This window comes from Chrysemys picta, chromosome 1, assembly GCF_011386835.1.
Source record: "Chrysemys picta bellii isolate R12L10 chromosome 1, ASM1138683v2, whole genome shotgun sequence".
NCBI lineage: Eukaryota > Metazoa > Chordata > Testudines > Emydidae > Chrysemys > Chrysemys picta.
In genome coordinates, this window is record NC_088791.1 from 129,643,236 (window position 1) to 129,671,214 (window position 27,979).

Here is a 27,979-nt window from a genome sequence, read left to right on the forward strand (position 1 = left end):
TTAAAATGTGCACTAAAATGTTAGGGGAGTCAAGTTCAGTCTTGGGCTTCATGGTCCTGGGAAAACTATTCAGAAAGCATGTGTGTGTGTATGTATGTGTGTGTAACAGGATGGACAGAAGCACGTTGCATCATTCTCTAGTGACATCCTCTGATCCTAGAAGTGTCATTGACCCTGATCTGTTATTCATCCCTCTTCCTCTTTCTTTGGTAGTAGGGAGTCAAGACTTGACAGAGAGAGGGAAAGGGTTTCTAAGGCATCAGAACAATTCCTTTCCCACTCAGCATGTGTACAAAGCTTTTAGGACAACACACACTTATAAAACATATTTGAGTGATGGAATTTGGTTTTAAAACACCTCCAGTGAACACCAGGGATGCTTGGGTCTGGCAATTTAATCTCTCTAATAGTAATTTGTATTACGGTAGGACCTAGATACTCCAGTTAGGGATTGAACCCCATTGTATAAGGTGATGCACAAAGATGTAGTAAAAACCCACACTCTGGCCCCGCCCCCTCCCCCAAATTTATTGCACTAATGTGCAGTGAATTTCTGATTTTAGTTTTGGTTTTACTTATTCAAAACCTTGATCCAAATGGTAGTTCCCCTGGACCACATGGTGCTTGAGCCCAGATCCACAAGTAACTTTACACATGTGAGCAGTTCCATTGAACTCAGTGAGACTAGTCACATGTGCAAAGTCACTCACCCGTGTAAGTGTTTGAAGGATGCAGACCTTGGTTTGCCTTTCTTTCATAGACCAACGTGTCGGTGTGCGATGGGGGGAAATGTCTCATAGAAATATTAAGAAGCCAATGCACCCAAGACAAAAGAGAGATTTTCTTAGGCATGAAAAGCAACAGGAGCCTTTTAGATACAGGCAGGAGGATATTCAAAAGCATTTAGCACTGGGCTAACTCTACTCTTGAAGTCAGTGTGAGTTGTATCATTAACTTCCATGGGAGCAAAGTTAAGCTAAGCTGAACACTTCGGAAGATCTCACCCACAAGGTTTTCACAAAGAGAAAAAACACACTCCAACAACATCTCATTAGAATAGTAACCAAAAAATAGTCTATATGGACTTGAGTGGCTTTACACGTTTATACAGAGTGGTCAACATGCAGTAGTAAAAAGCAGTTTTTATTTTATTTACATGTAGATAGTATGAGATTTTTGAAAAGACTGTTCATGGTTGTAGGATAATTGTTCCAAAAAGCAGAATGTAACTAAAATAAAAAAAAATACCGTATACAAGAAAATCAATGCATTTAATAAAATAAAGCATATTTTGTCTCCCTTTAAATTGTATGCAAAAATATTTAAATATATGTCTGTTCAAAAAAGAGATCAAGCTCTTTGATCTAGTGGTGCAAAATAATTATTCAACTCAATTAGACAAATGTATTTGGTGGGTTCGAATTAATAGGCCAAGCAAGCTTTTTTTCCTTTGCTTCTCTGTCAAATGAATCATAGATTGAGTCTTTGGTTACAGGTTTGGTTGGTGCGGGGATTTCTGAGATTCCAACATAATTTTTTTTGGCTATCCTTGAACTGGTGGTGATGGTGTATGCATTGCTTCGGTAACATTTCATGGAGGACATGCAAAATGTTTCTTTCATCCCTTTCCTGAAGTTTGCATTATACACTGAGTACAGGGTGGGCTTAGAAGCTGACGAACTAAAGGATATCCAAGTGATAGCCATGAAAACCAAAGAACTCTTTCTGTAGTCTGTCTCCTGTGGGTGCCACAGCTGCACCACGTAAAAAGGGAGCCATGATAGCAGAAATACTAAATTTAACATCAGGAACATCTTGATGGTTTTCACTTTTGTCCTTGGGACTATATTCATGGTCCGCCTGACTGTTCTGCCATCGGTTCCTATCCTCCAAATGTACTTGATGACCTTTTGGTAAAATAGGATGATGAAAATGGATGGAATCAAAAAACTCACCAAAAGATGGATGATGCTGTAGACAGCTCCATCCCAAGAATAGGGGAGAAAAAAGTTGCAATGGTTGTCCCAACTGGAGCCATAGAAAAAGAAAGCTGGGGACACAAAAGCAGCATCAAAGATCCAAGATGCTGCAATCATTTTCTTGGCTTTTTCTCTGGACACTTTGAAACTCAAAGGGTAGACAATTGTGTAGAACCTATCTACGCAGATAGACAGCAGCACATAGATCTGGACACCAGGGGTGAGATACTGAAAATATCTCACTAGCTTGCACATAACGCTCCCCAGTGTCCACCTGCCAGACGTAAACTGGAGCAGCACAAACGGAGCACTCGTCAGGCTAATGAGGAGATCGGCACAAGCCATGGAGACCACAAAGTAGTTGGTGGTAGACTGAGTCCTCCTACTCCGGTGGATCACTAAGCAAACGAGGGAATTTCCAAAGACAGAGAACAGCCATAATGCTCCAAAAACCATGCTGGCTACTACTATTTCCCCTGGTCTCAGTTCATACTGCAAGACAGTACTGTTCCTCTCTGCTCTGTGTTCCTTGGATAAATCTCTCATCTCATGGCTTGCCAGAGACATAGAGGTTTCAGAGAGGCTGTCGTTCTGGAGTGGTAGCAGTACTGTTGGGATAACAAAAGAACCTTTGCTAATATCCATACCATAGGCAAACATCATAGTCACGTTTTCCTCTTGAGCTCTGAATGGAGACAGAAGCAGGAACATTATTGTTAAAAGGGGGAGAGAAATATATGATTAACAAATAATAAATTTTGCTTTGGGATATTATTATGAAAAGTAAACAAATAGCCAACCCATGTTTGAATATAAGAAACACCTGTTTATAATCTAGTCCACAGTTCCCTGACAACCTGGATATATATATATATATATATATGTGTGTGTGTGCGTGTGTGTGTGTGTTGGTATGTATATATTGTGTGTGTATATAAACACACACACACACACACACAGAGGTATGCTGAAATGCTTGTGTCTATATCTATATCTATCTATCCAGGTCATCAGGGATCTGTGGAACAGATTATAAACAGGAGCTGATTTTTATATTCAAATGTGGGGAGGAGATCTGTTTATTTTTCATGTCAATATCCCAAATTTTCATGGATCAAAGGCCAAATGCTGCTCCCATCAAAGTCAGTCGGAGCTTTGCTATTAACATCAGCAGGACTGACATTTGGACATAAGTGCACAGAAAGCTGCAGAGATGAGATAATACAGACGAGACCACGATTGGTAAGCACAAAATGCTAACTACTTCTAAATTAGTAACCTGGTCAGAAGCTGCCCATGGACTCACTTTGTGTTATTTCACTAGTCTGTTTGCTGCCCAGCCCACTTAATCTGAACAAGTTTTTTTAAAATTAAGTAGCAGTAAGAGATGGCTGAATTCTTTCTCTCCCCTGGCATGTTTCAGGCAGTCAAGGACTTGCAGGCTCTGGGGAAGAGAGGCATACAGCTAGATGTGAAATTGAATATCCAGGCCCTTTGTGATGGGCAGGGAAGGAAGATGGGGCTGAGCAAGCCTCCTTGCACTCTTCCAGGATGAGGAGAAGAAGCTCTTGCATTCTGGAAGGGATCAAGGGAGACGATTCCCACAGCTCCTGCTCCCCTTCCACCTGTGGGAGAAGAAGAGACGATCCTTTCCCCACTATCAGGGAGAGCAATCAGCAAAGTAATGTGAGTGAAGAGTGGTGGTGGGTGACTGAGAGGAGGGAGTGGTGGAGAAAGGGTGTGTGTAGTGGGGTGTGTAGCTGGGCGATTGAGAGGAGTGAGTGAGAGAGTTAGATATGTGTGTTGTGATGTGGTGCATATTGGGGATTAGATCCCTAAATCCCAGGGTTGGCTCTACTGCTATCCACAAAATTCCCATGTAACCCTAAACTCACTCAGCACCTAAGTTTTTAAGGGAAAAGCTCCAGAAGTGCCTAAGTTTCTACTTCCGGGCACCCTAGGTGTCCACATGCCTCTCTCCCACCTAAGCCCCAGAGTGAGCCACAAAACAGGGGAAGATCAGTGCCTTTCTCATACTGAGAGGCTGCCTACCAGATCTGGTTCCATTCAAAAATCTGGTCACCAGAGGAGAAGGTGCTGCTGCTGCCCACCTTGTAACCCAGTGGTTACAGCACTCATCTGGGCTGTGGGTGACCCAGGTTCAATTCCCCTCTCTACCTGAGGGGGAGAAAGAATTTGAACAGGGGTCTCCCACCTCTCAGGAGTGTGTGCTAACCACTGAATTATGAGACAGTCTGGTGTGGGGCTCCGTCAGTCTCGCCTGTTGATGCTGTTCCAGTGTGTATAAATCCCTAAAAAGTCATTGGAGCAGGGTGCCTGGACCCTGGGTCTCCCACCTCCCCTGTGGGTTCCTTAAGCATCAGACTACAGAGTCAATGTTGTCCTATTGCTCTCTCTCTCTGGCCTAATCATTCTTTGATAATTTATCAACAGTGGAACAGCTTCAGCCGGAAAGACTGAGGGAGCCCCACATCAGACTGTCTCATTGCTCAATGGTTGCACTTGCTTGAGAGGTAGCAGGTTCTTTTCTCCCACTCTGGTAGAGGGAGGAATTGAACCGGGGTCTGCCAGGGAAGTGTTCTGATCACTAGACTAAATCTTATAAGGTTGGCACCTGCACTTCCTCTTCTGGTTGTTTTGTGTAGAGTGAGGCAGGTGCCTGACTCGTTCTCACAAAAATGGACTTAGGTGCCTCAGCTGCCTGACCAGGGGTGGCTCTAGCTTTTTTGCCGCCCCAAGCATGGCGGGCAGGCTGCCTTCGGTGACATGCCTGAGGGAGGTCCCCGGTACCGTGGATTTGGCGGCATGCCTGAGGGAGGTCCGCCGGTCCCGTGGCTTCGGTGTACCTGCCGCTGAATTGCCGCCGAATCCGTGGGACCGGTGGACCTCCCGCAGGCAAGCCGCCGAAGGCTGCCCGACTGCCGCCCTTGCAGGGACCGGCAGGCCGCCCCCCATGACTTGCCGCCCCAGGCATGCGCTTGGAGCGCTGGTGCCTGGAGCCGCCGCTGTGCCTGACTCCAGGAGAGATGTTCCTGGCTATGGATCGCTGACAGAGATAAGTATCAGGGGGTAGCTGTGTTAGTCTGTATCTACAAAAACAACAAGGAGTCTGGTGGCACCTTAAAGACTAACAGATTTATTTGGGCATAAGCTTTCGTGGATAAAAACCTCACTTCTTCGGATGCATGCCCAAATAACTCTGTTAGTCTTTAAGGTGCCACCAGACTCCTTGTTGTTTTAGCAGAGATAAGTTCCTGAAGTTATGTGCCCAACATTGTGAGAGAGGTGGGGCTGAGGACAGCGCCCTCTCATCAGTATCTCCTGTTAGCTGGCTTAGGCAGCTCCTAGCATGTTGGCTTTTGTGGATCGCATTCGGAGGTGCCTGTCTCTCCCCTAGTCATTGTATAGGGGAGCCTAGGTGCCTATCTCAGGCTTTGTTGATCACAGTGTTGATCCTGTAGCTGTCTTGGCTCCTAAAAGTTAGGCCTTGTGATGCTGAGCATCGCAATGCCTATGTCCCTTTGTGGAGCTGGGCGTGGGTGACTGAGAGGAGCGAGTGGTGGAAGTACGGTTGTGTGTGTGGTAGGTGACTGTTTGTAGTGGTAACTGGGTGAGTGAGTTGTGGTGGTGTGTGCTGGATTAGCGGGGTGAGTAAATGGTTGTGTGGAAGATTACTGAGCGTATCAGTGGGGTTATTGAATGGTGGGGTGACTGAGAGACAGAGTGGGATTTAGTGCCACTGTGCACCATTTCCTTCAGCAACTGGAGAACCATACCCTGGAATAAACCACCCTGGAGAATGCTGCCAGCCTCACTATCTGCTTCTCCTTCCCCAGTCACCTCATCTGAGGATTAACCGCTAAGATAAATGTGAATTAAAAATATTTGTACCAGCTACATAACTTTATAAATAGGGATGGGGAAGAATACGGTAGAAGAAAGTCTGTTCATGAAAGATAGAGAGTTGGTGAAAAGCTGGGAGGTGAGGGGGACCCAGTTGCTAGGATTAGTGTCATGCTCTGATTATCCTGACTTTGTCTCTGCCTATTGCTTTTTTATTAGACAGGAAATATAGTCAACTTCTGAGGATTGTGTGCTCTGGAGGGATCTTTGTGCAGGGGTCAGCACCACCATGTTGCACAACGGACACTTGACAAAATTACCAGACGTAGTGATAGACATTGGTGGGGGGTGGGAGGGGGCTCTGGGCAGAGGCAGGGGGTGGGGGTGTGGGAGGGGGTATGGGCTCTGGGCTGGGGGTGTGGATTCTGGGGTGGGGCCAGAAATGAGGGGTTCAGGGTGAGAGAGGGGGACCCGGGATGGAGGAGGGGGTTGGGGGTGGGTGAAGGTTCCAGCTGGGGGTGCAGGCTATGGGGTGGAGCTGGGGATGAGGGGTTTCGGGTGCAGGAGGGTGCTCCAGGCTGGGATCAAGGGGTTTGGAGGGTGGGAGGGGGATTGAGGCTGGGACTGGGGCAGGGGGTTGGGGCCCAGGAGGGAGTCAGGGGCGCACGCTCTGGGCGGCACTTACCTCAAGCAGTTCCCAGAGGCAGCAGCATGCCCGCTTTCCGGCGCCTACACAGAGGCGCAGCCAGGCGGCTCTGCACTCTGCCACATCCACAGGTGCTGCCCCTGCAGCTCCCATTGGCCACGGTTACCAGCCAATGGACTGGGAGCCGCAGAGTCAGCGCTCAGGGAAGGGGGATGGAGGCAACATGCAGCGCCACCTGGCGGTGCCTCTGCCAGCAACAGCAGGGACAGGGAGCCACTTGCAGGGAGTCGCCTGAGGTAAGTGTCCCCATGGATCTCAAAATTTTTACAACGGAAACTTGTGTCTGTGTATGGACACGTTGCCGACCCTTGTCTTTGTGCAAGGGCTGACATCTTGGCCAGGACTATAGATCTGCCGAGTTGAAAGCATGAGTCTTTATAGGAGTCAGACTCTCAAGCTGGGGGCGGTAACAGGGGGATACATGTGCAGTGGCACATGGATGTAGAGTGAAATTCTGAAGATGTGCACTGACATTCTTGGAATACGAATTCTGAATATTAAAACAAGCACCTGACAGTCCTGCAGCACCATCCATCCCAGCAACTTATGCTCAGTTGTGTGACTCTGCCTAAGAGAGAATGAGTGCGAGAATATACTTGTGTCTACTTTAGATGCACTGTAAAAATAAATCCTGTAGGTTCATGACCGGATTATAAACTGCTGCAGTGAGCTGTTGAATGTAGCGATCAATTCACCACTTAAAAGCTGAGACTTCTTGGGCAGCCCACAGCTATTTCATAGAGAAGCTCTTGTCTGGCTGTGGGAATAAGTGGAAATGTTTTGGCTGGCTTTGAGATGTGTGAAATTATTTTCTGTGTGTTTTGGACGCCACACTATAAATTGACACACTGGTTTCCAATGGTCAGTATTGATTGTTTTGGAACAATCTGCAATATGAGTACAGATGCATGGCTCAGTTTAGCAATGTCAAAGGCTTATTATCTTTTTCTATGCTCACATGGCTCCATCTGTTTCCCTACTGGAGCTCTGTAGAGACCCTCATTTTCTCTAACTTCATAGCAATCCTCCCCATGCAGCTGTGTCATAGCCTTCATGCCTCGATGAAGGCTGGATGGAATTCCCTAGCAAAGCCATCAGGCAAAAAAGAAAGTGTAAGATTGGGAAGTGCATAGAGTAGTGATCATGTGAGGGGTTGAGTACCCTAGAATTGCATTGACTTCAGTAGAATTTGTGACCTCTCGGCATCTTGCAGAATGGGACTCTAGGTCTTCTACTGAGCAATGCAGAACACTCTCACTATGTCATTTCATGCCATGGAAATGCAGCCATCTCTGGGTCAAACGATGCAGTTATTCTTTCCCAGCTACAATACAGTTTTTAGGAAGGGAATGAAGCGTGACTTCTCCAATTGAAACTACAGAGGAAATTTAGCTAGACAGAATGTAGTCGCCCGATTTGAGATTTGGACAGGAAACTGGTGCCAACCCACCTTATCTTAGAAAAATGTGCTGTAAAATCTTTCATGACTAGGCCTGAGTTTCACATCAAAAGTTTGTCCTTTTGAAATCAAGGACCCTAGTTGCAGATCTATTTTTGTTTATCCTTCCATTTAGTTTAAACGGAATGAGTTCATGATCACTCGAATCTAGGTTGTCCCCTACAACCAGTTTTTCTTTGAGGTCCTCACTACTCACCAATACCAAATCTAAAATGGCCTCACCTCTTGTTGCTTCAGTGACTATTTGGTTAAGAAATCTGTCAGCTATCACATCCAGGAAAATCTGGGCCCTACTATTATAGGTAGCGTTTGTCCTCCAATCTATATCTGGGAAGTTAAAGTCTCCCTCAATCACACAATTTCCAGTAGTATTTATTTAATTAAAAATACTAAAGAGGTCTCTATGCCTATCCAAATCAGACCCTGGGGGTCTGTAGCATACCCCAAGCACTAGCCCAAGGATGTAGCTTTCTTCCCCAAAGTGATTTTGGCCTAAACAGACTCCATTATCCATTCCATCACTTCTAATTTCATTACAGTCTACCTCATCAATATACAATACTACTCCACTACCTTTCCCTTTATTTCTGTCTTACCTGAACTGCATATACCCTTCAAATCCTGTACTCCAGTCATGACTACTATTCCACCATGTTTACTTTATCCTATAATATCTGGTTTCAGTTCGTGCACCAGTAGTTCTAGTTCCTCCATTTTGTTTCTCAGGCGCCTTGCAAGGTGTACAAACATCTTAATTGTTGTTGCTTGGCTTCACCCAAATTCCTTGCCCGATTAGACACAGTCATTCTACTGCTGGTATCACCTACCTGACCATTAGCTTCATTGGTATTGGCACTATCTTTCTTCTTAATGGCCATTCTCCTACCCATTGCTGTTCCTTTCTCCATTGCTGTATCTTTTCTTACTTGATTTTCCTCTCTCTCAATGTTAAAATCAGGTGTGGCGATTACATGAGCATTCTCAACCATCTCCCCCAGGTTCCTAGTTTAAAGCTCTTTTAATCAGCTGTCCCAACCTCCATCCTAGAAGTCTATTTCCCTCCCTACTCAGGTGAGTCCATCCCATGAGAACAGTTCTCTGTCCATGAATACCTCCCAGTGGTCAAACATCCCAAAGCCCTCCTTATAGCACCATTGCCTGAGCCATCTGTTGATCATCATAATATTATCTTGCCTTTGCCCTCCTCCTCTAGGGACAGGTAGAATCCCACTAAAGATCACGTGAGCATCCATTTTTTTAAGCGTCTTCCTCACCCTGGCATAGTCTCCCTTGATACATTCCAGTGAGAATCTAGCTGTGTCATTTGTTCCCATGTGAGGGGGAATCAGTGGAGTCTTTCCTGCTTCTGTTAGGTTCTTCTACAGCCTCAGGACCACATCCCATATCTTAGTTCTCGCCAGACAGCACACCCTTCTGTTCTCCGGAACAGCTCTGGTGACAGACCTGTCTGTTCTTAATAGGGAGTCCCCAGTCATGTAGACTGGCCTTTTCCTGGTGTTGCTGTGATTCTCTGGACTTCTTCCTGTTCTTTCTGGCTGCAAGTCCTCTTGTCTTTTATACTTCCTTGAAATCTTCTGCGAGTCATTCTGTATCCTCCTCGGGTTCTGAACTCTGGGTATCTCCATTGGCTCTTCCCCTCTTCTTATAGGACTGGCCACTCTTCTCTTCTTCCTTACCCTCCCACCTTCAGTTACTGCCTGCTATGCCCCTTCTTCTTTCTCCAAATCAGCAAACCTGTTCCTGAACTCTATTTCTCCTTCGCTAGCTGGTCTTTTCCTCTGCCTGGTTCTTGTGTTCACATGCTTCTAGTGGCCATGTTCCTCACCCAGCAGTCTCCCCTCCGAGTTCTTCAGTCCAGCTTGCATCTGCGAGTCTCAACTCTTTTCCCTTCAGCCTCCTCTTGCCTTCCCTCCATCATCTGCTCAAATCTCCTTCGAAACTCAACCATAGTTTCCACCTGCATCTCCAAACCTCAGATCTTCTCTTACATCAGTTCCATCAGGTGGCACTTCATACCATCAAAGCTTTTTTCAGGTACACGCTCCAGGATAATTTATATCACACAGCTTCCATATCCAGTCATCTTCATTGTGTCTTCCATTGCTTGGGTAACTACCACTGTTGCCTCTGTGTCCGTCATAATCTTTCCGCCTAAATTCCTGTCAAGCAAAAAAAAAAAAAAAAAAAAAACCAACCCAAAACCAAAACCCCCAACAAACACCAAAACAAAACTGGAACACCACATGCTCCCCCTCCCCGCCCTCTTCCAAACTCCCCTGGTTTACAGCTGTTTACTGGCTCTTGTGCTGCTGGCTAACTGTTTGGATGCCTTTATAGGATCCCTAATCAGGGAAGCCCTGCTCCCTAATCAGGGATGCCCCATCCCCTAATCAGAGTTCTGCCTCTCTAGCAACACACTGTCCCCTACCAGTCTCTACAAATTGAACAGGAAAAACAAACAAACAAAAATACCCCCCCCCCAAACCTCCCAGAAAAACACACAACACCCACACAAACTCATACTCTACCCCCAAAGGAGCAGGGGGCTATCCTCTTCCATTCCCCTCCAAGAGAACTCCTACTCAAACTCCCCTGTTTACAGCTCTGTTTTCTGGCCATGCCTTTGTGACTGTTGCTTTAGTATTGGAAAAACAAAAGTGGCTCTAATGGAAATGATAATAATATTTTATATTTATCTAACACTGAAGGATCCCAAATCGTGTAAAAAGCTATCTATAGCCATCACCAGTGAAAGGCAGCCACTTCTGGGATGGATGGCAAGCAGCTGGTATAAAGCACACACTAATAGCGAGAGGGTGAAATGTTGAACATCCAGGCAAGCCTGTACTCTTCTGAATAGTCCAATGGGATCTCTCAAAATCATGGAGGACAGATAAGACCTGTGGCCAATGGGAGCTGCTGCATGCTCAGCCCTTTTGAAATTCATGTCACTTATCTTGGTACCTAAATATGGTTTAGTATCCTGACTCTAGCAATCCGTTTGTGAAGATCTTGAAACTAGAGGCCAAGATCTTATCTGAAAGTCGCTTATGTAGTAAATAATGTGGTACCCAATTTTATCACCAGGATGACGGGCTAATTCAATGTTCTATTTAAATCTTGTATGGTGCTTAGGCATTAAGGTGATGGGAACCTTAAAAAAAACAACCCTAAGATAGAAACATAATTGATCTTGTCAGAGTGTAAACCTGACCTTCAAGGGAGTCTAGATATTCCAAAATTGATGCGTCAACTACTGAGTCATCCGCTCTAGCTATTATCTCAGAACTCTCTATTATTATCATCTCTCTGAATCAAAGACACACCTACTCACGCACCCCAGGAAGTAGCATCTCTGTAGAATGGCAGCTTACAGTTCTAGAAGCTGGCATTCATTAAATGGATTAAAGCTGGCTAACAGATAGGTCTCAATGTAATTGTGAATGGGGAATCATCACTGAACTGGTGTTTCTAGTGGGGTCCCACAGGTATTGATTCTTGGCTCTATGCTATTTAATATTTTTATTAATGACGTAGAAGAAAACATAAAATTATCACTGATAAAGTTTGCAGATGATATAAAAAATGGGGGAGTGGCAAATAATGAAGAAGAGAAGTCACTGATATAGTGTGGTCTGGGTTGCTTGGCAAACTGGGCGCAATCAAACAATATGCATTTTATATATGGCTAAATGTAAACGTATATGTGTAGAAACAAAGAATATAGGCCATACTTCCATGACAGTGGACTCTATCCTGTAATCTATGACTCTGAAAAGATTTGGATATCATAGTGGATAATCAGCTGAATATGAGCTCCCAGTGCAAAATTGTGGTCAAAAGAGTTAATACAATCTCTGGATGTATAAGCAGGGGAATCTTGAGCAGAAGTAGAGAGATTATTTATCTCTGTATTTGGCACTGGTATGATCACTGCTGGAATAATCAGTCCAGTTCTGGTGCCCGCAATTCAAGGAGGATGTTGATAAATTGAAGAAGATTCAGAGAAAAGCCATGAGAATGATTAAAGGATTAGAAAACATGTATTCTAATGATAGACTCAAGGAGCTCAATCTATTTTGCTTAACAAAGAGAAGGTTAAGGGGAGACTTGATTGCAGTCTCTATGTATCTACATTGGGAATAAATACTTAATAATGGGCTCTTCAATCTATCAAAGATCTGATGGCTGGAAGTTGAAGCTAGACAAACTGAGATTGGAAATAAGGTGTAAATTTTTAATAGTGAAAGTAATTAACTATTAGAACAATTTATCAAGTGTCTTGGTGGATTCTCCATCACTTGCAATTTTAAAATCAAGATTGGATGTTTTTCTTAAAAAATATGCTCTAGGAATTATTTTGGGGAAGTTCTATGGCTTGTGTTATACAGGAAGTCAACAAGATGATCACAATGGTCCCTTTTGGTCTTGGAATAGATCAACCTATGAATCTATGAAAGAGACAAGGTGGGTGAGTTAATATCTTTTATTGGACCGACTTCTGTTAGTGAAAAGACAAGTTTTTGAGCTACACAGAGCTCGTTTTCAGGTCTAGGAAAGGTACTCCGAGTGTCACAGCTAAATACAAGATGGAACAGATTGTTTAGCATAAGTAGTTAACACATATTGTAAGAGACCATTCAGGGTGAAGTGGCCAGTTAACACCTTTGCAGACATAGGACAAAAAGGGGGTTAGCAGATTACAGATTGTTGTAATAAGCCTGTGACATTATCTGATTAAAATATGACCATGCAAATCATTGTTGCTACCACCATTATACACTAGCAACGAATCTTACACAAAGTGTGCCAAGAAGGTGTCAATAGAAAGGGTTAAGCAGCTCGCAGGCTAAATGACCCAGAGTCAACCTTTAGAGACATGTTAGAAAAATATGTGAATGGTAATTAGGGCCATTCCATGTTAGATAGGCTAGAAGAGGGGTCAGCAACCTATGGCACGTGTGCCAAAGGCATCATGCGAGTTGATTTTCAGTGGCACTCTGCTGCCGGCTTGGAGTTCTGTCCGCCAGCCCCCTGCCAGCCGGGATCCCAGCCGCCATCCCCGGGGGCTCCGCTGCCGGCCTGGGGTCCCGGATGCTGGCCCCGCTCAGCTCACTGCCGGTCTGGGGTTCCGGCTGCTGGCCCCTTGCCAGCCAGAGTCCTGGCCACCGGCCCTGCTCAGCCCACTGCTGGCCTGGGATACTGGCCACCAGCCCCCTGTCAGCCAGGGTTCCGGCTGCCAGCCCCGCTCAGCCCGCTGCCAAACCTGGGGTACCGGCTGCGGGCCCCCTGCCAGCCGGGGTCCCATCCAGAGGCCCCACTCAGCCCGCTGCTGGCCTGGGGTCCTGGCCGCCAGCCCAGGGCTCTGCTCCTGGCCTCAGCCTGGTGCTCTGCAGCCGCCCCCAGCTGAGGCTCACTGGCCCCAGTCTGGGGCAGTGAGGGGTGCAGACAGGGGCAAGAGGGGGCACAGGTCAACACCCCCACCTTAAAAATTGTTCCAGCGCAACTGGGATATTTTTAAGTCCCGATTTGCTGCTTATACTATGCCATGTGGGACAGCGCACTGAGTTTGATATTGTGCATGCCATCTGTCACAATTTTTTCCCCTGCTGTGAGTTGAGGGGTACATTTGACAATATGTCAGCTCCTAAGAAAGCAAAGTTAGATGCCCATTCATTTCAGCCTTCTTGGACAGACACATTTGGATTTATTCAAAAGAAGGACGGTGCTGTTTGTGCTTTCTGTTGTGAAAGTGTTGTTTTTTGCACATCGAGTGTTTGACGACATTTTGAAATGAAGCATGAGAAAACCTTTCTTGATGACGCAGACAAGACTGAATCGATCAAAAAGGCAGTAGCAGGATATGAGAAGCAAAGCAGTGCTTTTAAATGCTTAAGCATAAGTAAAAATCAAGCTACAAAAGGAAGTTACAAGATTGCACAGTGCCCTGCCAAAAATGGAAAGCCGTTTACAGATGGGGAATATATAAAAGAAGTTTTTCTCAGCAGTTCAGAGGTTTTGTTCAAAACTTGCCAAATAAAGATACAATCGTATCTAGAAAAAGAAATGCCCGTCTCTGCCATAAACCCAGTGTCTTTATTAAGTCCATGATTTTTGGTGTTTAGCAGAATTATGAATTGAAGACTCCAGGCTTGTCTATTGAAAGTGTTGTGCAGGTTTCCTTTGAGGACAAGGACTTCAGAGGTCAGATATAGAGTGATGTATGAAAAGTGTTTGCCCAGAGGTGATATAGTGTTTTATCATTTTCCTTCGTGAGTTCATTCGCGAGCATAGTGATTATCAGGTTTCACCCACATAATTGTTATTGGGGCATTTAGTGCACTGGATGAGGTACACCACACATGGTGATCGGCATGTGTAGGACCCATGAATCTTGAAAAGTGTGTGGTGGGGTATTGATCATTGTAGCAGTGGAGATATGTCTGTAGGGTTTACATCTGTTGTGTTGGCAGGGTCTGGTGCCTCTTTGAGTTGGTGGGTCCTGGTCTGTGGGGAGCTTACTTCTGATGATGAGCTTGGAGAGGTTGAGGTGTTGTTTGAAGGTCAGAAATGGGGAGTTCAGGAAAGATTTCTTTCAGGATGTGGTCTCCATCAAGTATGGCTTGTAATTGTTTACTGATACCCCATAGGGGTTCCATTGTGGGGTGGTCAGTGGCAACTAGAGATGTGCGGTCAGAGGTTTTTTTTTTCTTCTGTATTGAAGTAGGTTCTCTCAGGGCATTTGGGTGGTGTCCATCTGTTCCATGGTATGGTATCCTTGTTTGGTGAAAGTTGTTTTAAATTTATTTAGGTGTGAAGCCTGGACTTTCTCCTTGGAGCATATTCTGTAGTCTGTGAGTGCCTAGCTGTAGATAAGAGATTTCATGGTGTGTTTGGGGTGATTACAAATCCAGTAACTACCTGAGACACACCAAGAAATCTGTTATCATTCCACCAGCAGGATGTCTAGCATGGTTACAGTGCAATTATGCATTTACTGTCATGATTAGAAACATGGTTTTCTGAGTTCTGTTGTCGTCTGAGGCAGCTAAAATTTCATGTATTGATTCAATAAAGAAACCTATTTTAATTCATGCTATAAATTGTCCTTTTGTGACTCATGCAAAGGCATGACTCATTTTTTTTCCTTTTTTCTTTTTTAGGATTAAAATGCTAATCAAATCAATTAAGAGACTGATCACTATATGATAGTTGCATGAAATCTGAGTGAGGTTTCGTTAATACACTGATGTTTGTATTCAAAGTATTATCTTGCCTTCATCAAAGTATTATCAGGAGTGTACAATAGCAAGTATATTCTGTGTTGTAATCGAAAATAATATATTTGAAAATGTAGAAAAACATCCGAGTATGTAATAAATGTCAATTGGTATTCCATTGTTTAACAGTGCGATTAAAACTGCATTTAATCGTGATTAATTTTTAAAATCACAATTCATTTTTTTGAGTTAATCGCATAAGTTAACTGAGATTAGTCGACAGCCCTAATATAAACCTTTGCCTCTTCCTTTAGCCTATCGGCGTTTTAGTGTGATGCTGGGCTCCGTGACAATGTGTCAGCTATTACCAGATTTGTACCAGGAATATATTCAATGACTGAGTTAAATTGCATTAGCATAATCAAAAGACATTGGCATTTCAGAATATTTCTGTTGATAAGAGTTACAAGGGGTTTATGGTTGGCTATCAGTGTAAAGGAACCCAACCCACCCAGATATCTGTGGAAGTTCTCACATGCCCGACACTCCTTTTCATTCTGCACAGGTTGTTTTTTCTGTAAGTGTACGAGAGCAGAGAGCAACTGACTTCCACACAGATCCATGTAGTTGCAACAAGATACCACCAAGGCCATAACTACTGGCTTCAGCACTGACCATTGTGAGTTTGTTTCCATCACAGAATTTTAAAACGGGAGCAGCTGAGATAATTTCTTTTACCTTTTTGAAGGCATTCCCCTGATTTGGCCACCCTGGCCAGGATGTATTGGACCTTAATAGTTCATTCAGTGGTTTAGTCACAGTGGTAAGGTATTGGTGAAGATAATTTACCATCCCCAGTATGCATCTTAGTTCTGCTACATTAGTTGGTGCATTCAGTTCTGTAATTGCTTTTACTTTCTCAGGGTTAGGATTAATTCCATCCTTGTTTATTATTTGTCCCAAAGATTCAGTTTGGTGTAGGTGGAAAACACACTTTTCTTTATTTAACTTGAGTTCAGACTCACTGATTAAATTCAGAACTTCACTGAGAGTTTGTCATGTTCTTCCATTGATGACCCATATACTAAAATGTCACCCATATAAGCAACAATCCTATTTATGTTTTAGCAGCTCGGACATCTTTCTTTGAAAAAATTTCAGGAGCACTGGTAATCCCAAAATGTAATCTTTAAAAGTAAATTCTCCCAAAATGTTTAATGAATGTAATCAATCTAGCACTCTCTTTGGGTAAGGGAATTTGCCAGAAACGACCTGAAGCATCCAGCATGGAGATTAAAGTAGCTCCAGCCACTTTAGAAAAGATGTTCTTCTAGTATTGAGAAGATATATTTTGCTCTGACTACTGATTCAGTAAATCTTTTAAGATTTGCACAGATTCATATTTTCCCATTTTTCTTTATTGCAGGTTCCATTGGTACCCACCATGCAGTTGGCTCAGAGATTTTTCTCGATTATGCCATTCTTTTCCATTCTCTTTAACTCTGTTTCTACTTTATGAAGTAACAAGATAAGAATTCCGTGTGGCACATGTACACTATAAGGTTCAGCATTTTCTCTTAAGATTATTTCTCCTTTTAAATGTTCAATATCACCAAATATTCCATCAACTTCTTCCACCTTTCTCACCCATTATGGCAACCACACTGCCACTGAGGAGATTGTCAGCTTCCAGTCCTCTAATCACATTCACATTACAATTAAAGCTTTTGTCTTTTGTATGTTGTTTCTGGGGAAATGCAGCTCAAAATACCTCCAGGGCTATCTAGGACAGTATCTGCTACTTTCAGCTGCCCGAGGGGTTGAAGTTGATTACAACTCCTGTAATCCTGTTATAATGTACTTTTGTACTCCAATCTATTTTAAGATGAACAGTCTTTCCACAAATATTCAGTTCCATCCTCCAGGCTGGCTCTGTGTCATTACACGTGATTGATGCCAGGAAAAATGGCTCTTGACGCTCAGTGGTCACTTTCCGTATTGCCTTTGTGTGGCAGACAGTGGCAAAATGTCCAGTTTTTGTGCATTTATGGTATTTGGCTCCTTTAGTTGGGCAATCACCTTTTGGACTGTGATCTTTCCCACGTCTTGTGCATCTAGTCTGAAGAGTATTATATTTTGTCTAGGGCCATCTCCACAATGCCTTGAGGATTTATTACAGTTGCTTTTTGCTAATGTGACTCTTTTTCTAAGTCACTTCCACTAGGTTTCGTTCTGGTGGCCACTAGTTTCTATTTTAGTTTGCAAACACCTTGTCTTGCCATTTCTACTGCATTGTGAAGGCTTAAATCAATAGGTACTGACTTTTATTTTTCCCCAGTGGTGCTCCACCCTGCTCCGCCCTGAGGTCCCATCCCTACTCTGGCCTTTCCCCCGAGGCCCCACCCTCACTCCGCCTCTTCCTGCCCCTGCTCCACCCCGTCCCCCGAGACTCCCGCCTGCCTGCCACTCGCTGCTCTCTGCCCTCCCCTAAGCACCTCCCACAGCGGCAAAACAGCTGATCTGCACAGGGGCTTGAGCCGTGAAGCACCCATGGAGTCAGTACCTACGATTAAATCTCTTTTCATTTGCAGTTTCTCTGACAGCCCTTTGTCTAAAAATGCCAGTCACTTCTCTGTCTCTAATGGGCTCTTCCTTTTTGTCTTTAAAATAATTTTTCTGCCATGTCATACAAGCCTCTTATAAAAGATTCAACAGATTCCCTTGGCTTTTGGACAGACTGGCAGAAACATGCTCACTCGTAAATCACATTATGCTGTGGTATAGAATGCGCCGCAAACTTAGCCAGCACCACAGCGTAATTGTTCCTGGGGCTCCTTCTCCAAAGGCAAAGGATTTAAAGATCTATTCAGCTTCCCTGACCGTGACAGAGAGAATTAACCTGCACCTCCCACATCCCCTCATGGAGCTTAGTTGCGATGCAAAAACATGCAAATCAATGTCCAATCAGGCCAGTCTGATGGTCTGTCAAAGCGGAAGCTTTGACATTAACATTTTGATGAAATACTGCCATTTCTATTGTTTTTCCGGGGGGGTTCACTTTCCTCAGCAGCACGTGAGTGAAAGGGTCACTTGCCAGGATTATCTGGGTATATCTCACTTCATCATTTCCCTGCTCTTGCTTGGGCCTCAGGCACTGGTGCAGCTTGGTTCCTTCTATGCTCTGCCTGTGGTACATTATAGTCTAGTCTCCTGTGGGCTGCGGTGCTTTGGTCTGGTTTTAGTTGCTGGGCTTGGTGGGTAGGTGCTGGGTGCCTGTGACATACAGGAGGTCAGACTAGATGATCCTTTCTGGCCTTCAACTCTATGGCTCTAAATCTTGAGTAGCTACATTGCACCTAAGAAAGCATCTGTAATGCATCCTTATATAACCAGAAGCAATGGGTTTAAAATGGGTTTAAACTGCAGCAAGGGAGGTCTAGGTTGGACATTAGGAAAAAGTTCCTAATTGTCAGGGTGGTTAAACACTGGAATAAATTGCCTAGGGAGATTGTGGAATCTCCATCTCTGGAGATATTTAAGAGTAGGTTAGATAAATGTCTATCAGGGATGGTCTAGACGGTATTTGGTCCTGCCATGCGGGCAGGGGACTGGACTCGATGACCTCTTGAGGTCCCTTCCAGTCCTAGAATCTATGAATCTATGAATCTATGTACTTATTAACATAGTTAAAAAGAATCCTAAGCTGATAAGATGATTTTCAGGCTTTATGAGACCTCCACATGACTTATTTCTTTCAAAAGAAGTTTTACTTTACAAAAGCTTTACAAAATTAAGTTTAAACTAATCAAATGTGCTGAGTACCTGGATTTTTGTTGCCCATATTTACAAACTGTGAAAAAAGCTGATAGCTTTTTTTTTTAATGTGGCCAATCTCAGTACATTTATCGAACATTTTCTTTAACAGAATCAGAGATTGACATTAGAAGTGGAGTTGGGGGATTTTTTTGGCAAATAGAAATTTTGCTGAAAAATACATTTTTTTCAGGGCTTCAAAACTATTTGCAAATTGGAGTCAAATTCAATAAATACTTTTGGCCAAGAAAAAAAAAACCCGAAAAAATTGTTTTGAAAAACAATTTGAAATGTTTCGTTTTGGCTTTTTATTTCAAAATGACATTTGTTTTCAAATTTGGCCTTTAAAAAAAAAAAAAAACCACGCACACAAAAGAGGGTGGAAAACACCTTAAAACAAGGGTTGGCAACCTTTCAGAAGTGGTGTGCCAAGTCTTCATTTATTCACTGCCATTTAAGGTTTCATGTGCCAGTAATACATTTTAACGTTTTTAGAAGGTCTCTCTCTATAAGTCTATAATACATAACTAAACTATTGTTGTATATAAAGTAAATAAGGTTTTTAAAATGTTTAAGACGCTTCATTTAAAATTAAATTAAAATGCAGATCTTATCAGTTTAGTGTGATCCTTGCCCTTGCTTTTCCTTGCTGAGTTTTCCAATGTCTGGCATGTATTTGGATACTTTAAGCTGCACATAGGCTTCTGAGTGATCAGTTGTTAACCGGCTCCGAGAGGGACAGAGGACAGATTCCATGTGTGAAAATACCTGTTTGCACAGGTATGTGGATCCAAATGCTGAAAGCATTGCAAACGCAATTTTCTTCAAACAGTTAAATTTCACTGGCAGGGACGTCCAGCAGGTCAGAACAGAGGCCCCATAATCTCTCTCGGTAGCTTCAATTGCACTCTGCAGATCTCCAAACTTTGATGCCCACAATTCCGAGCTTTTTAACTGAATGAGCTGCATTTTGAAAGCTTCAACACCCATCCACTGAAATACAGACAATTCCAAGTTGCTTTCATTGAACTTTTCAGGTTTAATTAGAAAAGAAAGCATTGGGCCAAATCACTGGAAATCTTGGAATCTGTCAGAAAATTCTGATTCCAGTTCTTGCATGTGCATTCCAATCTCATCAACACTGACAGTGCAACGTGTCGATAGCTCTTTTATGTGTTGGAAGTAGCGGAAAGTCGAAGTTCAAATATCCCGAGAAAAAACTGCTAGTTTTACAACAAATGCCTTCCAGGCTTCATAAAGATCCAGAACCATTTGCCCTGCACCCTGGAGATGGAGGTTGAGTTTGTTTAGGTGAGTGGTGATGTCAGTTAGAAACATGAGCTTACACAGCCATTTGTCATCATCCAGTTCGGGGTAGTTTTGTGCTTTTTCTGACAAAAAAGCCTTGATTGCATCAAAACAGTTTAAAAAGTGCACCAAAACCTTGCCAAGACTTAGCTGCCGAATGTTGCTGTGAAGTGGAATGTCATTATAAGCACTGTCCATCTCTTCTAGCAGTGCTTGAAACTGTCTGTGAGTCAAAGCAGATCGAGCAACAAGGAAATTCACAATTCACACCACCATATTCATCACATTATTAAACTCTGAATTAGAAATTTTAGCACACAGGTTCTCTTGATGGATGATACAGTGAAATTTGACTGTCAGGCCGCCAATTTGATCTTCAAGTAACTGTACAAATTCCTTCTGTTTTCCGACCATGGCAGGAGCACCATCTGTTGTCACACAAAATATTTTTCTGATGTCAACTCCTCGTTCTTCAAAACTTTCCACTATATCTTCCCCCTTTATTGTGCCATGCAGGGGTTTTAGGCAACAAAGTTCCTCTTGGATTTCATCGGAAGCACAATATCTTGCAACAGCTGCCAAACGAGGAATGTCGTTTATATCCAGGTTCTCATCAATTGCAACACTAAACACCGCTATGTCTTTTAATGCAGTCGTCTGCTTTTTGTTAATGTTTTCTGCCATTTTTCTCATGTCTCTCTCAACTGTTCTGGCAGAGACGGGCATTTCTTTATTCTAGATACGATTGTATCTTTATTTGGCAAATTTTGAACAAAATCGGCTGAGAAAAACTTCTTTTATATATTCCCCATCTGTAAACGGCTTTCCGTTTTTGGCAGTGCACTGTGCAATCTTGTAATTTCCTTCTGTAGCTTGATTTTTACTTACACTTAAACATTTAAAAGCACTGCTTTGCTTCTCATATCCTGCTACTGCCTTTTTGATCGATTCAGTCTTATCTGCTTCGTCAAGAAAGGTTTTCTCATGCTTCATTTCAAAATGTCGTCAAACACTCGATGTGAGAAAAACAACACTTTCACAACAGAAAGCACAAACAGCACCGTCCTTCTTTTGAATAAATCCAAATGTGTCTGTCCAAGAAGGCTGAAATGAACGGGCATCTAACTTTGCTTTCTTAGGAGCTGACATTTTGTCAAAAGTACCCCTCAACTCACAGCGGGGGAAAAAATTGCGACAGATGGCATGCAAAATGTCAAACCCAATGCGCTGTCCCACATGGCGTGGTATAAGCAGCAAATCAGGACTTAAAAATATCCCAGTTGCGCTGGAACAATTTTTAAGGTGGGGGTGCTGAGCTGCGCCCCCTCTTGCCCCATCAGCACCCCTCACTGCCCCAGGCTGGGGCCAGTGGGCCACAGCTGGGGGCGGCTGCAGAGCGCCAAGCTGAGGCCAGGAGCAGAGCCCTGGGCCGGCGGCCAAGACCCGAGGTCAGCAGCAGGCTGAGTGGGGCGGCTGGACGGGACCCAGGCTGGCAGGGGGCTGGTAGCTGGTACCCCAGGCCGGCAGCGGGCTGAGCAGGGCCAGCGGCCAGGACCTTGGCTGGCAAGGAGCTGGCAGCAGAACCCCAGACCAGCAGCAAGCTGAGTGGGGCCAGCGGCTGGGACCCCAGGCCGGCAGTGGACCCCCTGGGGCTGGTGGCCGGGACCCTGGCTAGCAGGGGGCCGTCTGGCAGGGGGCCGGTGGCCAGGACCCCGACTGGCAGGGGGTCGGCCAATGGAACCCCTAGCCGGCAGCAGAGTGCCACTGAAAATCAGCTCAAGCGCCGCCTTTGGCACGTGTGCCATAGGTTGCTGACCCCTGCCTTAAAACAGTTGAATTGAAATGAAAAACAAAGTTTTGAGTCCCCCAAAATTGTTTCAGTTGATTCAAAATGATTTTTTGTTTTAGTTTTTTGATTTGACAATTTTTTTAAATTGGTTTGAATTGAACCATATTTTCCCCTCTAGATTTTTCAGCTTGGCCCCCAATCCAAAAAGTCCATGATTCATCCAGCTCTCATCAGAAGGGACTTCCTGTGTTAACTGAATGATATACAAGAGAGTAGGGGGTGGTTAGAGATCCTGCTGTGGACTGACAGTTGTTGTTGTTTCATGCTGTAGATGCATGAATGGAGCCTGATTCTGATTTACATTGGGGCTGCTTTATTGTCCTGGCAGTGAAAAGGAGCCTTATAGTGTCTGTAATTCATATTTACATGCACTTTCAGACTCCCTTCCACTGCCAGATGGCTATAAAGTGGCTTCAGTAGAAAGAAGAATGAGGCCTCTGCAATGGGGTTTACAAACCCCATCCTGAACACAGAGAGATGGGGGAAGAGAGTCTTTCCTGTTTACGAGCAAGCAGCTTGATCACACCCCCATGCAGCTGCCAGAGCTGCCAAGCATGGAGGCAGGCACCCACAGCTGCAACCAATAGCAAAAACAAGACCTGCTATAAAGGGGAGAGCACAGGGAAGGAAAGGGGAAGTAGAAAGGTCTAAGATAGTATAGGGGTAATAGCTCTGCTTCAAGCTGCTGCTGAGAAAAATAGCCAGAGACTGCAAGCCCTAAAATTGAAGGGCTGATAGACTCAGTTGGAGGTGAGGATCCAGTAACTGATCTGAGTGAGAACAAACTAAGGAGGGTCAGTTAGGAGAAACTGAGATCCCTAGAAAGACCACACCAAGAAGCAGTAACACCTCCCAGCACCAAATTACGCCCCGCCCCCCCATATACACACACCTCAGAGTACAAAATGCAGTGGAACAGGTGCAGTTCTCTCCAACAAGGGTGGGGGTGGATATTGGTGGGCTGTGTGTGATTGCACACCCTCAGCACAGGGCTCAGCTCTTTTGAGGAGGGGGTCTCCTTTTTGTGGCATGGGCAGGAACTGGTACTGTAAGGATCTTCATTCTCCAGCCACCATGGGGTGGGGAGCTACATAAGCTCCTATGGAGCCCAGTGCAGTCACTGTGTAGGAGTAGGTTATGTGGAGCGGCTGCCCTGCTGGAGACAGACAGTTTCTCTGCCCTGCATCTTGTGCATCAGCCCAGCCCCGATGAAGCTACGCAGATTGCGGAGTGCTGGATTTTTGCCCAAGAAAATATTAACGGGTGAAAATTTTGACACATTAACATATATACATTTATTATAAATTAATATATGTTAAACTATGGATTCTATTCTCCGCTCCTGAGGGGAAAATAAATGAAAGGGGGAAATTGCTTCTAAAACTCACTAGGCCATTTCTAATCTCACATCAGTGTAACTCATTGACTTCAATTGAGTTACTCCAGATTTATGTGATATAAATCAGAACAGAATCAAGCACTTTGACCAGGGCCCCACAAAATAAATTTTACCAATAGGAGTTGCCAAAATAGGCTGCCACTCGGAGTTGACTATGCAAATGTTCAAAATAGAGCTGGTAGAAACTTGGAATTTGTGCTTCATGGGAAATGTCAACAAAAGTTGTCTTTGTTCCAGAATGGAATGAAAAGAAATATCTTTTAAAGTTTTCTGCAATATGGAATTTACAAAAAAATTCAGCTTTGAAAAAATTTGTTTAGAAAATTTTGAATTTTCAGTATTTCATTTAGAACTTTATTTTAGTTTTACTTCATTTCATTTTTTTATCTTATTATTATTATTATTTCATGACATATCGGTAACATTAGTAGTGCATAATATGTTAAAGTGTCAGTCTCTTTCATTACAAAACAAACAGGAGACACTTTGATCCAGGAAAAAGATAAGATGTTTCACTCAGTATTAAGTAGCAGCTGCCCTTAATGACTTAAAAATAAAAACAGAATATTTAACTATTTATTATGTCATATTATAAGATTGGTACTGTATAATATGCCTACTGATATGTCATGAAGTAATGTACAAATAATAAAAATGGAACCCCCCCTATATAATACCCAAAATGAAATTGTGAAGTTTTTCTCAACACTAACTTTCCAAAATGAAGTTTTTTTGTTTTGAATTTTTTTCTCTGTAGGAATTTTCACTGAAGTTATAATTTTACAAAAAAATAATTAATTGAAACAGGTTTTTCTGACAAGCTTTTTGTGACCATTGATCTGCTCTAGTTTAACATAGAATTTGGCATACCACTTGGTTCCCCCTTGGTGGGGGCTTCAGCATGTCCATTGGTTCAGTTAGGCTCTCTGGGCAGGACCCCTTCTTGATTGGGGGAGGAGGAGGGAATAAGAGGTGCTATCTCTCAGACACCATCCATTTATGGCACCCAAGTCAGATGTCAGTCCAGTAAATTGTGCAGACCTGTGATTCCCCTTTCTCACAGGAAGAATGAAATGGTTAACCATGTTGACACTTAAATAATCATCACTGTAACTCTGAATTAACCCCTCTCTGAGATGAACAGGACAGTTCACACCCCTCACGGCTATTATTCCATGCTCTGTATAGACTCATTTCTTTGCAATGATAACACTTAAGGACTTATTTATGTTTAAAATAAAAGCTGAGATTCTGGAGAATAAGTAGTTTCAGAGAAGTGGTGGTATGGCGTTAGGGAATTAACTGGCTATTTCCAAGCCCTGCTTTTGACTCCCCTCTGTGCTGTGCAATGGAGGAGAGTCAGGGCTCTATATTATTAATTCTGTCACGTGTTTGTGTTATACTTGTATGAAGAACAATATGCCAAGCAATTATTCATCTGGTCCCTTCACTGGTTCCTGAATTGCATTTGCATTTTTAAAATTAATTTTGAGGAATTGCTTTCATTTTTCTGGCTCATAGGGCTAATAACAATAATACAGTGCAAGGAAGCAGTCCTAAAACTACCAAGCAGAACCATCAGTCTTTGGATCTAAAACTGCACAAGTCTAACTTATTCAATACATTGGACGTAATGCTGATCTCATACACACAGGTGTAAATCAGGAGTAAACCCACTAAAGTCAATGGTGTTATATTGGTGTAAGTGAGATTGTAATCGGGCCTGTTGTTTTCAAGAGAGTATTAGTTAGTGAAAAAGAGGAAGGCCTTGTCTAGAGGAGGGTTTTGAAGCCCAACTCTCTTTGGGGATTCAAAGAAAACTTTCCTGAAAATGTTCAGTAGCTGTGTACAGCAGGGTTTCTTGCATCTTCCTCTGAAGCATCTGGTACTGTTCATGGTTAGAGACATGAAACTGAACTGGATAGCCCACTGAACTGATGCCGTCTGGCAACTGCTATGTCAAATATTAACACATTCTAAAATGTATCCTGTACGATTTAATTCTGTACCCTTGGAAAGAGTGAAATACTGACATTTCCTTATAGGATGTAAATGGATGAAATTCCATTGAGGTCAATGGAGCTCTGACCATTTACACTGGCAGCAAATTTGGCCCTTTAACTTTAACATACATTTTTGCATCCTTGTTACCAAAATGTTGACTGGTGATTGTCCTATTGTTAGTCCATGGCTTTTTTAAAATTACAAACTTATATGTACTTTAGGAATGATTGATAAATTCTTACTAGAATTCTTAACTTCTAACAGTTAAGAAATTAAAATAGTTTTTGCAGTTCTATGGGGCCTTGCATCAGAGAACTTAAAAATGCTTTACAAATAATTATTACATCCCTTCCACACCTCTGTGGAATAGCTATTCCTACTTTATGATGGTGAATGGGAGCTGTAGGGTGCTCGTTTTCAAGTGGAGAAACTGAGGCACATAAATCTTGCTCAAGGTCTTAAAGGCCAAGATGTTTAAAATGGGGGCCAACAGCTGGGCTCTTAAATCCCTATTTAGGCACCTAAATAATTGCTTTTTTTAATGTTATGCACTCAGCAGGTCTCATTCATCTCAGTAGGAGCTGCGTGGTGCTCAGCTCTTTTGAAAATCAGGACACTTATTTAGACCTTAAGAGCATGAATTTGGGCACTCATTTTAAAAAAAAATCTTGGCCAGAAAGAAGTAGTACTGTTCCAACCTTGCCTCACACCCCAGCACAGCCAATTTCCCCCTTTCACAGCACTGTAGAACCCTCACTCCTTTTCACAGTGCTGAAAGCCAGCGGGATGAATTCCAAATACTGCCCTTACTTTTTAGGGAACATGTTTCTGATTTATTGAATTGCAGGCAACAAAACTTGCTGACTCTACTGTCTGCAGATATGGAAAGGTGGTTCCGTGCTCTGCAAGGCGTTCCCAAGTAGCTCCAGTGTCCCACCACAGGCAAAGAGCTAACGATGTGTGCCTTTCAGGCAGAGGAGACTACCGGAACAGTAACAAGGAAATACAAAAGCACGTTTTAAAACGGGAACAAAAGAAGGAAAGCAGCTGTTGGGCTGAAGAATTTTAAACAGAGGCAGGACGTTAACCAGAATTTTAAGCAGAGGCAGAACTGCCATCTTTAGGCACACAAATAAGTGGCCTGATTTTCAAAAGTGCTGAGCCCTTCGTAGCTTCTCGTGATTTTTTTTTTAAAAACCTCTTCTTTATTCTACGGAACTGTACATTGCTTTCAGGAGAATCGATTTAGCTCCTGCCCCGGGGAATTAACCCTCTTCTTAACACCACGGGAGGTTTGAAAGAAGGGCTGGCAAAACTCTCAGGCACAAAGCAATGGGAAAGAATAACCTCATTTCTATCCCGAAGGAAGGGAACTACCCCCCTGGAATCATGACATAGTTCAGCACCCACTACCCACCAATGCACATACCTGTTCCCAGTCACAATCCCAGAGGCAAGCGTCTGTTCCCTTTTCTCTTAGTAATCCCACTGGAAAGCACCTCTGGGAAGGCACCAGTCATAGTGGAAGCCACACTGCATGTTGCTAGCTGCTCTGTTGCCTGGACGTATAAATGTATCTGGGTGAGAGGACGATATTTGTGTGTGCCTCTTTTCCTTTGATGGAGAAAGGGATGACGTTTGCAGGGCTGGCTGCTGGCACCCACTTCTCTCCAAGCCCCGGAATACGTCACGTGGGAAATGGATCATGTGAGGTTTTTTTCCCCCTCCAGGATCAAACAACCTCGATTCCCCTCCCTCCCTTCCCTCCCCTTAAGCTAACAGGCAGCAGTAGGAGAACAGATGCTGCTTTTGTCTGAGCCCCCGCTCTGCAAAGCAGTGGGAATGCCCCTGCCCCGGCAAAGGTTTTTACTCCCCACCTCTGCTTTCCAAGATCACCAGGAGCTCGAGTCCGAGAAATCAGTAACTGGCTCTCCCCCCAGCCCTGCAGCCACGGACCCTGCCCTTAGCTCCGGGGAGGAAAAAACTAGCCCCAACCCCAGGCACCGGGCTCTGTCAGTACCTTGGACAGCAGCGCCGCGCCTGGCTCAGCGTTGGTGACTGGACTGTTTGCCTGCCTCTATTCAACTGTCAGGCGGGTGCTTCTAGCTTGTCCTCAGCCTCCGTGTCTCTCTGGCCTCCGGCAAAGGGGCCTCTAGGTGCATATGCAACGCTGTTGCCTGGGGGTGCTTCTCTGCAGAAGCCGCTAACAAACCCGGCTCCCCCGGGATTGAGGAATCCAGCCCCCGCCCCCTAGTTTGTGCTCCCGGATTTTCCTTGTGCAAGACGCTTGCCCTGCCCGCCCCCAGCACCGCCACTCCGAGGGCAGCGCAGGACGGAAACCTGCCCTTGTTCCTGCT

The 27,979-nt window shown here is 43.9% G+C and overlaps 1 protein-coding gene across 1 annotated transcript; it reads right to left on the reverse strand.

Annotated features, from left to right (window-relative positions):
- Positions 1–1,122: 1,122 nt before the first annotated feature.
- GPR19 (G protein-coupled receptor 19) lies at positions 1,123–27,970 on the reverse strand. The gene is made up of 2 exons (XM_008172666.4): positions 27,052–27,970; positions 1,123–2,664 (listed from the first exon to the last, which is right to left on the reverse strand). Exon 2 carries the CDS (start codon positions 2,640–2,642, stop codon positions 1,395–1,397), a length of 1,248 nt encoding a protein of 415 aa, XP_008170888.2. The 5' UTR covers positions 2,643–2,664; positions 27,052–27,970; the 3' UTR covers positions 1,123–1,394.
- Positions 27,971–27,979: the final 9 nt, after the last annotated feature.